The 12,438-nt window shown below is 58.1% G+C and overlaps 1 protein-coding gene across 2 annotated transcripts; it reads left to right on the top strand.

The window, feature by feature from the left end:
* The first annotated feature begins 4,360 nt into the window (after positions 1 to 4,360).
* Positions 4,361 to 9,247, top strand: ACY3 (aminoacylase 3). Of its 2 annotated transcripts, none has more exons than XM_032153669.2 (7): positions 4,361 to 4,439; positions 4,892 to 5,147; positions 6,065 to 6,260; positions 6,572 to 6,665; positions 6,800 to 6,907; positions 7,083 to 7,192; positions 9,022 to 9,247. In XM_032153669.2, the coding sequence occupies exons 2-7, from the start codon at positions 4,912 to 4,914 to the stop codon at positions 9,235 to 9,237; spliced, it is 960 nt and encodes a 319-aa protein (XP_032009560.1). In that variant the 5' UTR covers positions 4,361 to 4,439; positions 4,892 to 4,911; the 3' UTR covers positions 9,238 to 9,247. The 2 variants fall into 2 exon arrangements, with proteins under 2 accessions (XP_032009560.1, XP_032009561.1); XM_032153670.1 differs by lacking the exon at positions 9,022 to 9,247 and adding an exon at positions 8,689 to 8,722.
* Positions 9,248 to 12,438: the final 3,191 nt, after the last annotated feature.

Here is a 12,438-nt window from a genome sequence, read left to right as displayed (position 1 = left end):
ACGTCAGGTGATCCGCTCGCCTCGGCCTCCCAAAGTGCTGGGATTACAGGTGTGAGCCACCTCGCCCACACTAATTTTTTTTTTTTTTGGTAGAGACAGGGTCTCCCTATGTTGCGCAGGCTGGTCTTGAAGGCCTAGGCTCAAGCGATCTGCCCCCCTTGGCCTCCCGAAGTGTTGGGGTTACAGGTGTGAGCCACTGCACCCAGCTGACAAAGAAGCTCTTGAACAAATTCATTTAATGAGATTCTCTAGCACTGAAATAGTCCTACCTCATTGTAATGTTTTGTAGAGTATCTTATAAAATAATGAAAAAAAAACCCCCAGTATTTTAATACATATTTTTCTGTATATTTCCTTCTAGCCTTTGTACATAATGATCACGTTTGTAAAAAGTTGTATGTGTATATATACAACTTTACCTGCTTTGTGTGATAATATAATAAAAACATTTATCTGAAAAAAATATTTTTTTCATCAAATGGCAGAGCTCCTGTTTCTGGTAACCTGGGGTATGGCAAGCGGGGGCTCTGGGAGATGGAGCAGCTCAGCCTCCTGTGAAAAATTCTGTTTCTCTAAAAAAGAACAAATTCCCGTGCTGGGCACAGTGGCTCACTCCTGTAATCCCAGCTCTTTGGGAGGCCGAGGCGGGCGGATCACGAGATCAGGAGACAGAGACCATCCTGGCTAAGACGGTGAAACCCCTTCTCTACTAAAAATACAAAAAATTAGCAGGGCGCGGTGGCGGGCGCCTGTGGTCCCAGCTACTCGGGAGGCTGAGGCAGGAGAATGGTGTGAACCCAGGAGGCGGGGCTTGCAGTGAGCCGAGATCGCGCCACTGCACTCCAGCCTGGGTGACAGAGCCAGACTCTGTCTAAAAAAAAAAAAAAAAAAAAAAAAGAAAGAAAGAATTCCCCAAACTAGTCCCACTGTTGTCTACCCAGCTCCGGGTTGCCCTTGGCCTGGCCGGAGATGCCTCTCAATCCCCCAGGGCATGCAGAGCCAGAGACAGAAACCGAAAACAGAGGTGCCCTGCACTGAAGTCTAGAGATCCCACTGCTAGATCCAAAGAATTTACCCTTTCAGTCAACCCACGGGACAAAGTCCACTTTCTTCCCTGAAGGAGCAGCGCCGAACAAAAGCTCCAGGCAGCTGCTTCCGCTGTTTCGGGTGTAGGGCCGAGTGACAGCCCCACAGGCCGCGCAGCAAGCAGAAGATCCCAGGGAGTCCCCCTCAACCCTCTGGGGCCACGTGGGTGAGTTTGCCCGGGGGAGGTGCCCACTGCTTCACCTTAGTGAGCCTCAAGGAGTTAGGATCAGAACCGCAGTAGGCCCCATCTGGGTCGCCAGAGTTTTGTTACCCACACAACGGGTGGGCTCAGTTGCTTGGCGGGTGTCAACTAAAGAGGATTTAACAGGGGATTTTATTTCTTGCAACAAGTAAGGAGAACACCGAGACAGCTCCCAAAGTGGTGTCTCCCCGAGCTGAGGGCTGGGGCAGATTTTATAAGCATAGGGTAATGAGGCGTGATCTGATTGCATCTTGCAATGAGGTGATGCTGGGAGGCATGATCTAATTGGATGATGACACAGGGGATACCACAGCTCTGACCCCTCTCTGGGTCTCAGTTTCCCCAACTGCAGTGAGGAAATTGGCCCCAGTGATGATGCCCATGACACCACCATCCTCTGCCCTCACTCATGCTGGGGTCTCCATGTGCCCATTTTCAAGCTTGTGCCCGCCCTTTGTTCCTCACTCCCCACAGCTGCCCTTGGCCAGGACTTTCGCAGGGTGGAGCCAAGGCCCAGAGAGGGCACTGAATCTCTCCAGGTCACACAGCCTGTCAGGGAGGTGGGGTCAGAGCCAGGTCACACGTGTGCACACAACACACACACATGCACACATGCTCACACACATGCACACATGCACACACATGCACACGCTCTCATGCACACATGCACACATGTACACACACATGCACACAATACTCTCACGCACATGCACACACATACGCACACACATGCTCTCACGCCCACTTGCGTGCACACACATGCTCTCATGCACACACACACGTGTACAGATGCACACATGCATGCACACACATGCACACACATGCACACATGCACACACACTGCCGGGACTGGGGGCTGCTGTTTCTGAGAGCTCCTGCATGGGCTCCTGGCCCCCGTCTGTTCCATAAACACTCACTGAAATGCAGAAGCTGGACCCCAGCCAAGGGAAGTGAAACTTTTCAGCATCCCTACTCTGTTCTCCCCAAAGTTGGGGGCCCAGCACCTCGTGGCAGAAAGCACCCTGGTCCCCAGAAGCCCCCAAAACAGCTAGGTCTGCCAAGCAGGCCCTTCCTTCCTGAGAGGCACCACACCGAGTCAGCAGGATCCCAGCCTCTGTGGGGGTAGGGGGGGCCTTCCAACAAAGACCATGGCCTGGGACTCATAAAGCAGCATGGGGGTCCCTGAGACCCCTACCCCAAGCAAGGAGGGAGCAGACCCAGGCCAACAGGCTCCTCTGCTGACCCCCTCTCCCACCATCTGCCAAGGACTCAGTCAAGTCACCCAACCCCTAGAGCTTCAGTCCACACCTACAAAATGGAGCCAGTGACAGCTGCCCCCAGGGCTGGGCCGGTTACAGGAGTCGATGGCATGGCATGGCCCCCTAATGGCAGTCTCTGCCCTCCCTTTGCTGAGGCTCCAGGTGCCAGGAGGAGTGGCCCCTGGAGGGGGCTCATAGGGAGCCCCGGCCCGCTGGGGGCTCAGCCTCACACTCCATCCACCCCTCTTGACACCCTGTCAAGGTCCCAGCTGCCCTGATGGGAACCAGGATGACAAATCCCCTGTCTCCACAATCACCATGCTCTGAGCTCACGGAGACCTGGGTGTGGAGGGCAGGAGAGCCCAGGCCACAAAGAGTTGAGTGTGATCTGGGGCAGCTTCCGAGAGGGTGTAACTTAGAGGGTCCTGGCCACCCAGAGCCCCCCAGGCTGGTGGGCCTGGCATCTGGAGCAGGGCTGGACTGGCCCGGGGAGACCCAGTGTGGTGGTAAAGAAGGCCTAGGATCGGATGCCTGGGGGAAGCTCCAGCTCAGGGTCCCAGCACCTGGCATCCAGCAGGCCCTGGCGAAGTGGCTTGCCTCACTCCCCAGTGACTTCTGGACTGGCCTCAGCTCCTCCCAGCAGACAGCTGAGGCTGGTGGGAGGTAGAGGCCCCAGGGCTGAGTGCAGGGGACCTCACCTTCATCCCTCCCCACTTTGCTCTTGAGAGGCAGCAGGAGGGGATGGAGCCAGACTGGACGCCCTGAGTGCCACCTGCAGCCCACCTCTGGGGCTCTGTGTGCCTGTGGGCAGCCCGCCCCAGGGTTCTGTGTGCCACCTGCAGCCCGCCTCTAGGGCTCTGTGTCCCCTTGAACAGCAACACCCCCGCCCCTAGGGTTCTGTGTGTCACCTGCAGTCTGCCTCTAGGGCTCTGTGTGACCCGCCTCTAGGGTTCTGTGTGCCCCTGGGCAGACCACCTCTAGGGTTCTGTGTGCCTGTGGGCAGCCGGCCTCTAGGGCTCTGTGTACCCCTGGACAGCCTGCCCCTAGGGCCCCGTGTGCCACCTGCAGCCTGCCCCTAGGGCTCTGTGTGCCACCTGCAGCCTGCCCCTAGGGCTCTGTGTGCCACCTGCAGTCTGCCCCTAGGGCTCTGTGTGCCACCTGCAGCCTGCCTCTAGGGCTCTGTGTGCCTGCAGACATCTCTCTGAGCCTCAGTTTTCACATCTATAAAATGAGCCTGAGGGTCGTTTCCAAAACAGAGCAAAGCGAGTCATCTGAGTTACACTGTCCTTGAAAATGACCGAAATCCCAGATCAAACATTTTGAAATTTTGCTTAAAGCAACAAAGAGCTGTAAAACTGGGGCTCCACATGGCACCTTTGGGTAAGGGTGACTCAGGAGTGACCACAGCCCTCCGGGGGCTGCAAGGACAGAGGCATGTTGCCAAGGTGGTAAAGGAGGGGCAGCTTGTCATCTTGGTGGCCATCAAGGTGACACGTCTATAGTAACTTTCAATAGCCTGCTCTGGTGGTGACCAAAACCAAGTCACCACCCCACTGCAGGTGAACCTCTTAGTAGTGTTAAGGAAGGTGGCCCTTCTGGGGCCCAGCAGAAGGACGAAGGGCAGGGGCAGGAACTTGCCCGCAGGACCTGGACTCGTTGGGCCATGGCAGCACAAGTAGCAGAGTGGGGCGGGTGGGGCAGGGGCAGTGGAGCAGACCCCAGCACTCCGACCTTTGGCTGCGTGAACCTCAGCCCGTCCCACCCGCCCCCTGCTGTCTGCCAGCTTGCCACAGAACTTCCCGTCTGTGGATCTCCAGGCCCATAAATACCAGCCTGTCTGCGAGTTAGACGCCAGTCCTGGTGGCCCAGGAAGCCCAGATCCGCATCAGCAGGTAAGTACCCCCTGCCCTGAGACCCCTGCACCAGCTCGGAGGAGCAAACAGGAGGGGCAGGAAGGCAAGGCTGTTGCCTAGAACCCAGACACTCCAGAGCGAACTCTGGTGACACTTTCCACTCCCCATGCTGTGCCTCAGTTTCCCTGTCTATAAAAAGGAGCGCAGTCCTCTTCCTATAGGGAGTGTGCCTTGGTGAACCCATCTTCCTGAACAGTTGGGCCCCTCTTCTCAATTTAGGAAAAAGAAACTTCTTTTCTCCAAAGGAGCAGGAAAATTGTCTCCTCAGAGAAATGGCCACTGGGGGTGCAGGTGGGACACAGCTGAGACACTCCCAGCCGGCCACACCTCTTGACAGGCAGCTGCCCTGTGGGGTCTCCCACCGCCATCCCTGCTCTGAGCCCGGGTCCCTTGCATCGGGGCCGGGGTCTCCTAAGTATGCCCACTCCCAGGTTCTGCACCCCACACCAGCATGTGCTCACTGCCCGTGCCTCGGGAGCCCCTGCGTCGCGTGGCTGTGACTGGGGGCACGCATGGCAACGAGATGTCGGGCATCTACCTGGCCCGGCACTGGCTGCAGGCCCCCGCAGAGCTGCAGAGACCCAGCTTCTCCGCTGTGCCTGTGCTGGCCAACCCGGCAGCCACAGCTGGCTGCCGCCGCTACGTGGACCACGACCTCAACCGCACCTTCACCAGCAGCTTCCTCAAGTGAGTGCTCTTGCCGCCAGGTTGGCCCAGGCAGTTGGGCACCGAGTCCCCACCACAAACCTTCCCTCCAGCCACCAGCAGGGCCCTCCCTGCCTTCACTCCTGCTTCCCCTCAGCCTATGTGGCCCATTCCTCCACGGGGACAAACCGAACATTTAGAGAAACCGAGATTGATGTTACCTCCTCCAGGAAGCCCTTCCTGACTGCAAGTTGGTTCAGGACCTCTTCTGGGCATCCCAGACCTAGCGCTTCCCTCAGATTAGCACCACAGGCCATGTTTACTTGTCGTGTGCCCTGACCACTGTTCATGCCTCCTTCCAATGAATAGTCACTGAGTCCTATCTCCAGGCCAGGCTCTGGCCAGCTCAGGTGAGAGAATGGGGAATAGGACCAAGGTGTTGGCTTCAAGCTTAATGGGGAGACAGAGGAAGAACCAGGCAACCATAACCCGGGAGGCTAAAGGCAGGGCCGGGGGCTACACAAAGCAGCTAACCTGGCTGAGAGCAGTCAGGAAAGGCTTCCTGGAGGCGATGGTATCTCAGCCAAGCCCCAAAGGCTGAGTAAAAGCTAGCCAGGGGAAGAGAGGTGAGAGGGAGTTTCCAGGGGAGGGCCAAGCACAGCACAGGCCTGGGGGTGAGACCAGCATGGTGCTCAGGCAGCGTGGCTGGAGTGAGGGCATGAGAGGCAGGCAAGTGGGCAGGCAGGCGGGAGGGCGGGCCAGGCTGAGGGCTTGGATTTTACCGGGAAGTGCAGAGCCGAGAGGGCCATGGGCAGGGGTGGACACAGCCACAACGGCTGAAGGGAAAGCCCTCGAGCTGCTCAGAGTGGCTCCTGCAGGGCTCCTGCCCCTTCCCCCTTAAACCACTGAAGACTGACTGAGACTGTGGGGGTCGGTGTCCCCCATTCCCGTCTCCACAGTTCCAGGCCCACCCCGGACGACCCATACGAGGTGACAAGAGCCCGAGAGCTGAACCAGCTGCTGGGGCCCAAGGCCTCAGGCCGGGCGTTTGACTTTGTCCTTGACCTGCACAACACCACGGCCAACGTGGGCACCTGCTTAATCGCGAAGTCCTCCCACGAAGTCTTTGCCATGCACCTGTGCCGCCATCTGCAGGTGGCCCCGGCCCCCAGCACACAGCCCCCCAGAGGGGAGAGGGAGGGAGGGAGGGCAGGTGGGTCAATGCTGGAACCTCCTTTGCTTAGCCCCTCTTCCCCGGGCCTGGTTTCCCCTGGGCTCCAGTCCCTGGGGTCTGCCACTCGCCAGCACTCCAGGCCCCCGGTACCCCCTCCACCACCCTGCCAGAGGGTAGAGGGAGACCTGGCCAAGGAGGGTGGTGCCCTGTGTTTCCTCCACACAACACCTTCCCACCTCAGTTTCCCTTCCCAAGTAGGCCTGCGCCCCTAACCTGCCTCTCTCGCCCTCAGCTGCAGTACCCCGAGCTGTCCTGCCAGGTCTTCCTGTACCAGCGGTCTGGGGAGGAGAGCTACAACCTGGACTCCGTGGCCAAAAATGGATTGGGTGGGTCGCGGCCTTCTGAGAAGTGGGCGGGGCCAGGGGGGTTGGAGGGGCGGGGCCAGGCACCAAGGGGCGGGGCCTCTTCATGGAGTATATGGGTCCTGCACCTGCCTAACCCCTTGCTTCCTGGTCCCCAGGTCTGGAGCTGGGCCCCCAGCCACAGGGTGTGCTGCGGGCTGACATTTTCTCTAGGATGAGGACCCTGGTGGCCACAGTTCTGGACTTCATCGAACTCTTCAACCAGGGTGAGACCCCGGGGGACTTTCGGGAAACAGGTCTGGGGAAGAGCAGGCCTGGCTCAGGGATTGGGGAGCCAGGCCCACAGGCGGGCTGGGATCTAGCCCTGAGGTCCCCCCACAGCCCAGTCTGTCCCCTAGCCTGGAGGGAGGAATGGGCTCACACACCCAGCCTCCCACACAGGTACGGCATTTCCTGCCTTTGAGATGGAAGCCTATAGACCCGTGGGCGTCGTGGACTTCCCCCGCACTGAGGCCGGGAACCTGGCAGGCACTGTGCACCCTCAGCTGCAGGTGTGTGTGTGTGTGTGGTGGGGGGTGATTGCTGGGGCCACAGCCTTGGGGAGGAGGATTGTCAAGGAAAACTGAATCCCAGAGGGTGCAGCCAAACCTCCCACAAGCTCACCAGTATCTCGGGTGGAGGAGCAGGATGGGAGGCTGGGCTCTACCATCCCACTTCTCCTGGCCCTGCTGCCTTCCCTGGAACCCCACACTCAGGCCTAGCACAAGAGGCCACAGTGATCCCCATAGCTCCTGTGGAGGGCATGATGGAGACAACCCTACCCTGGCTGTAAAAGGCAGAGGGAGGGGACGTGGAGCAGGCATGACTCAATTCACCTGCTTGGAGGTGCAAATACAAAACTCTCTTCTGATTTTCAGTTGGTTCCTTGAGCATCCCCATGCCTGTTGGCAGTATGTCTCTCTGCAGGCCTTACCTTCCTGAATGTTCCAGGATTGGGCAATCCTGCTTCCACACCTTTCCCTTGGGTGCCTGGGAAGAACCCAGTGGCTGCTGCTCTGCTTGCTGCCACAAAGGGTCATTGTTGAATAGGGTCTGGTGCAGTCTTGTGGCCTTTTGTGCCCTGAAGTTTCATTTTGAGGAGTTACCTTCTTACAAATGGAGACAGCACCATCCTGTCCATGTTTAGGGCTAGACGGTCTTAATCCAGCCATGCCCAGCTACCTTGCAGATGTTAAGTCATAACAGTCAATTTGGGTGGCTCCTCCTACAATTTTAAAATTTATTTTATTTTTTATTTTTTATTATTATTTTTTGAGACAGAATCTTGCTTCATCACCCAGGCTGGAGTGCAGTGGTACAATCTCAACTCACTGTGACCTCTGCCTCCTGGGTTCAAGCGATTCTCCTGCCTCAGCCTCCCCAGTAGCTGGGATTACAGGCACTCACCACCACACCCAGCTAATTTTTGTATTTTTAGTAGAGATGGGGTTTCACCACGTTGGCCAGGCTGGTCTCAAACTCCTGACCTCAAGTGATCTGCCCACCTCGACCTCCCAAAGTGCTGAGATTACAGGCCACTGAGATTATGAGCCACTGTGCCTGACCTTATTTATTTATTTATTTATTTATTTATTTATTTATTTGAGACAGAGTCTTGCTCTGTTGCCCAGGCTGGAGTACAGTGGCATAATATCGGCTCAGTGCAACCTCCGCCTCCTGAGTTCAAGTGATTCTCCTGCCTCAACTTCCCAAGCAGCTGGGATTACAGGTGCTCACCACCTCACCTGGCTAATTTTTGTATTTTTAGTAGAGAGAAATTTCACCATGTTGGCCAGGCTGGTCTTGAACTCCTGACCTCATGATCCACCCACCTTGGCCTCCCAAAGTGCTGGGATTACAGGCGTGAGCCACTGCACCCAGCCAAAATTTATTTAATAAAGCATCATATTGTACTTACTGTGTGCCAGACACTGCTTTAAGCACTATTAACCTGTTTAGTCTAAACTTCAGAATGATAGGAGGAGATATTGTAATCCTTATTTTACAGACAAGAAAGCTGAAAAACAGAGGTTAAGTGACTTGCTCACAGTCACACAGCTAGCAAGGATTTGAACTCCAGCTTCAATACCTGTGCCCGTATCCATGAGGGTCCACTTCCACATGGGCACATGCCTCCCCAAGGTGACCTGTGTCTTCATTTCTAGACACAGAGCAGACTGGTATCTCACCAGACCTGCCGTCATATGGATTAAGGAAGTGAAGCATGGGTGGGAAAGGCCATGAATGAGGGGCATCTTTTGGGTGCCAAGCTGGGGTCGCCCCCCTCTGGGGCCAGGGCAGAGGTGGCCCCAGCAATCTTGGCCTTTGGCTCTCCTTCCAGGACCGAGACTTCCAGCCACTGCAGCCCGGTGCTCCCATCTTCCAGATGTTCGGTGGGGAGGACCTGCTCTATGAGGGGGAGTCCACGGTGTACCCCATGTTCATTAACGAGGCTGCCTACTATGAGAAGGGCGTTGCTTTTGTCCAGACTGAGAAGTTCACATTCACCGTGCCTGCCATGCCCGCGCTGACCCCTGACCCGAGCCCAGCTTCCTAACCCAAGCCACACCTCCCCAACCTCAGTCTTCCCATCTGAACTATGGGTCCTGAGGCACAGCTCTGAGCACAAAGGTCCCTTTTGCCACCTACCATGCACCATGTTCCTTGCCAGGCCTCCCCAACCCCTGGCCTCAGTTTCCCAGTCTATAAAATGGAAGATGTCCAGAGGTCCATGGTTTGTGTCCTCTGTCCTGCACGGCTCCTCTCTGGCTGGGGGAGTGGATGGAGGAAGGGAGGTTGACCACAGGATCTGGGGGAGGTCTGGCCAGTGGAGCCTTGGACACGCAAGTGTCTTGGGGCCAGTGGTGGCTGCCTCTGTGCCCACAGCTGTCCATCCATGCCCGGGGGAGGATTCCAGAGCATAGGAGGAGAACCTGGAAGATTGCTCTGGATCCAGCAGAGGGGCTTCCAGAAGAGGCCACAACCCAGAGGGGGACCCCCCAACCCTTCTACAGTCCTGGGGCCAGAGGGTGAGTGTGGGGAGCGCAGAGCCGGGCCCATGTCTGTGCACACGTGTGTGTTTGTCTGTGCGTGGCGCCTGCCCCGGGTGCTCTTTGGCGTGCGTGTCTGTGCGTTTCCCACACACACGTGTTTCCAAGAGCCTCAGTTCCTTGGGCATTCTAAGGGGATCCCTATGTGGCCAGATGTGCATTTTCAAGTGTGTAATGAGCCCGGTGCCCATGGCGGCTCAAGCAGGGAGTCAGGGCTGGGGTAAGGGCCACAGCAGGACAAGGCTGTCCCCATGCAGGTCAGCTTGTCCAACTGCAGAGATGCAGGGAGGAGGTGGCTTGGGTTGGGGCAGAGGGACTTCCCAGCTCTAATTGGGAAGCCACCATTTCCGCCATCCCCAGGACACCGCATACTGATGTCGGGCAAGCTGGCATGAGGCCCACTGCTGAGGGCCCCTCTGTCCTGATGCTGGTACCCTTCAGGGTGTCACGGCAGGACAAATAGTCAGGGCTCCATGCGACCTGGCTGCAGCCTCACTGCCCACACCTGCCTAAGCCTAATGGACTCTTGTTTGACAGCTGGGGCTGCTGGAGTCCAGAGTCCCCTCGCAGTGCCACCCCCCCAGCCCTCTACACCCCCGCCCGGCCCATCCATTTCCCTGGGGCCACGGCTGCCACGCCACCTCCTGGTATTGAGCAGTGAGATGAGAAGGTGTGAAGGATACGGGGGCACCAGGGACAGGCTGGCAGGCAAGATGGATGAAGGGGCAGGGGGCCAGCAGGCGCCTCGGGCAGGCACGGCGGGCCAGCCGGGGAGGGGTGTGCAGGGAGGCCTGCCTGTGTGTGTGTGCATGTGCATGCCTGTGTCTGTGTGCATGCTGTGTGGTAAGTCCATGTGCACAGAAGCTGTACGTATGTGCACCATGTGGCGAGTCAGCAGGCTCTGAGCTCATCCGTGTGTCTGCGTGCATGCGGGTTAGCATGTCAGTGTGCTCGTGTGTGTGTGTGGGGGAGGGGGTTGTTTCCCATCACACAGATCAACATCGCACACACACACGTATCACGGGCCACTACAATCCCAGCCTGGGCCTCCCCTGGGTGTCTCGGTGAAGGGGAGCCACCAGTACTGGAATGGATCCCCCAACTCCTTCCATCATCCCCCCACTTCCCACCCACCATGCCATGGCCAGGGCAGATGACTACACCTTGTTGTGTAGCCCCAAGGGGCTGCTGGGACCCTCCATCTCACACAGAGCACTCCCATCTTGCCTGGCAGCAGCTCCAGAGCACTAGCAGCCTTCTCTCACACAGCTGGGCATAGGGTTGGGCCAGAGGCCAGCCCTCCTCCTTTTACATCCCCCAGAGCCAGCCTACCGTCTTTGTGTGGGGTTCCATCCAGCTCTGCAGGCTGAGATCTGAGACACAAGGGATTGAGCCACAGGCATCCCTGAGCTGCAGGGAGGAGGGCCTAGAACGCAGTGCTCAGGGAGAAGCAGCCCTGCCACCCCCCAGCCCCTCCGTGCCCCCTCTTAGGAATCAAGGCCACTGCCAACCCAGCATCCCCAAGACAGGATTCTGGAGGAGGTATGGGGGGCTCCAGCCAGACAACCCACTCTGTGCCATTCGGCAAGAGTCAAAAGGCCAACGTGCACTCTCAACCAAGGAACTGGCAGCAGCTCAGGGGGACCTCCGGGTTCTGCCTCCCTGCAGAGTGATCCATGTGTCCCCTGAATGCCCAGCACAGGCTGCAGACAGCCTGCAGAGGGTGCCCGGTCAGGCCAGAGAGAACAGGCAGACCCACAGGCAGAGCGGACGCCCACTTCTCACCTGGGCCAGCCTCACCGTTTCCACTCATGCCTAGATGGGGGCTCTGTGGGCACCAGCAGCCAGGGCAGCGCCCCCAGTTCCGGGAGGGATGGGCTTACCGCTCTCCAGGTTGGGCTAGACCACCCCAGGCAGAAGAGATTATGTGCTTAGGTTAACTGGGGAGACTGAGGCACGGAGACTGTCGGACCTGCCAGTGTTGCTCAGCTCCCTGAGTTCATCCATGTGTCTGTGCGTGTGGGTTCACTTGCCACAGGACCTGGGCTTCCCACCACCCAGTCTGGGGCTCCATGCTGACTGCACTCATTGCTGCTGCCCCCTTACGTTTCCTGCTCACAAAGCTCCTGAAAATTGCGCATCTGCCGGCCGGCTGGGGCCTGCCTCAGGTCAGGGGTCTGGGTCTTGGTGGGAGGGCACCTCCTCCACCATTCGGCCCGTGATCTGCTGCTCCTACTGTGCCTCCCAACCCCCGGGGCCCCAGCCCCTCCAGTCAGCCAGGCCTGGACCCCTGCAGATGCCCAGCCGTCCTCAAGAACCACCCTCCCATCCCCTCACCCCTGCCACGCCTGGGCGCATCGATCAGGAATGGCTGGGGGGCTCTTAGCTGGGGAAGGGAGGGACCTGAAGAGGGAGGATGAGGAGGGAGGAAGGGGGGCTCTGCAACGTCAGAACCTTCCCACCTGCCCTCCTCCCGCACAGCCTTGGACAGCACAGCCCAAGAGTGGCTTGGAGAAGGGCCCCTGCATGCCCCAGAGCCTGCATCTCGCCTTCGGAGACCAGGGATCCAGCTCAAGTGGGAAGACCACGACCTCGGGACGTGGACGAAGGGCGATCGAGGAGGCAAGGACAGTCCTGCCGAGAGACTACAGCCTGTGTGAGCACCTGAGGGCTGAGCTGAGGTGCCGAGTGGACGAGTGGTGACCACC

The sequence above is a fragment of the Hylobates moloch genome, unplaced genomic scaffold (genome assembly GCF_009828535.3).
Source record: "Hylobates moloch isolate HMO894 unplaced genomic scaffold, HMol_V3 SCAFFOLD_5, whole genome shotgun sequence".
NCBI lineage: Eukaryota > Metazoa > Chordata > Mammalia > Primates > Hylobatidae > Hylobates > Hylobates moloch.
The sequence above is the reverse complement of the archived record's forward strand: the minus strand, read 5'-3'. Positions and strand labels throughout refer to the sequence as shown.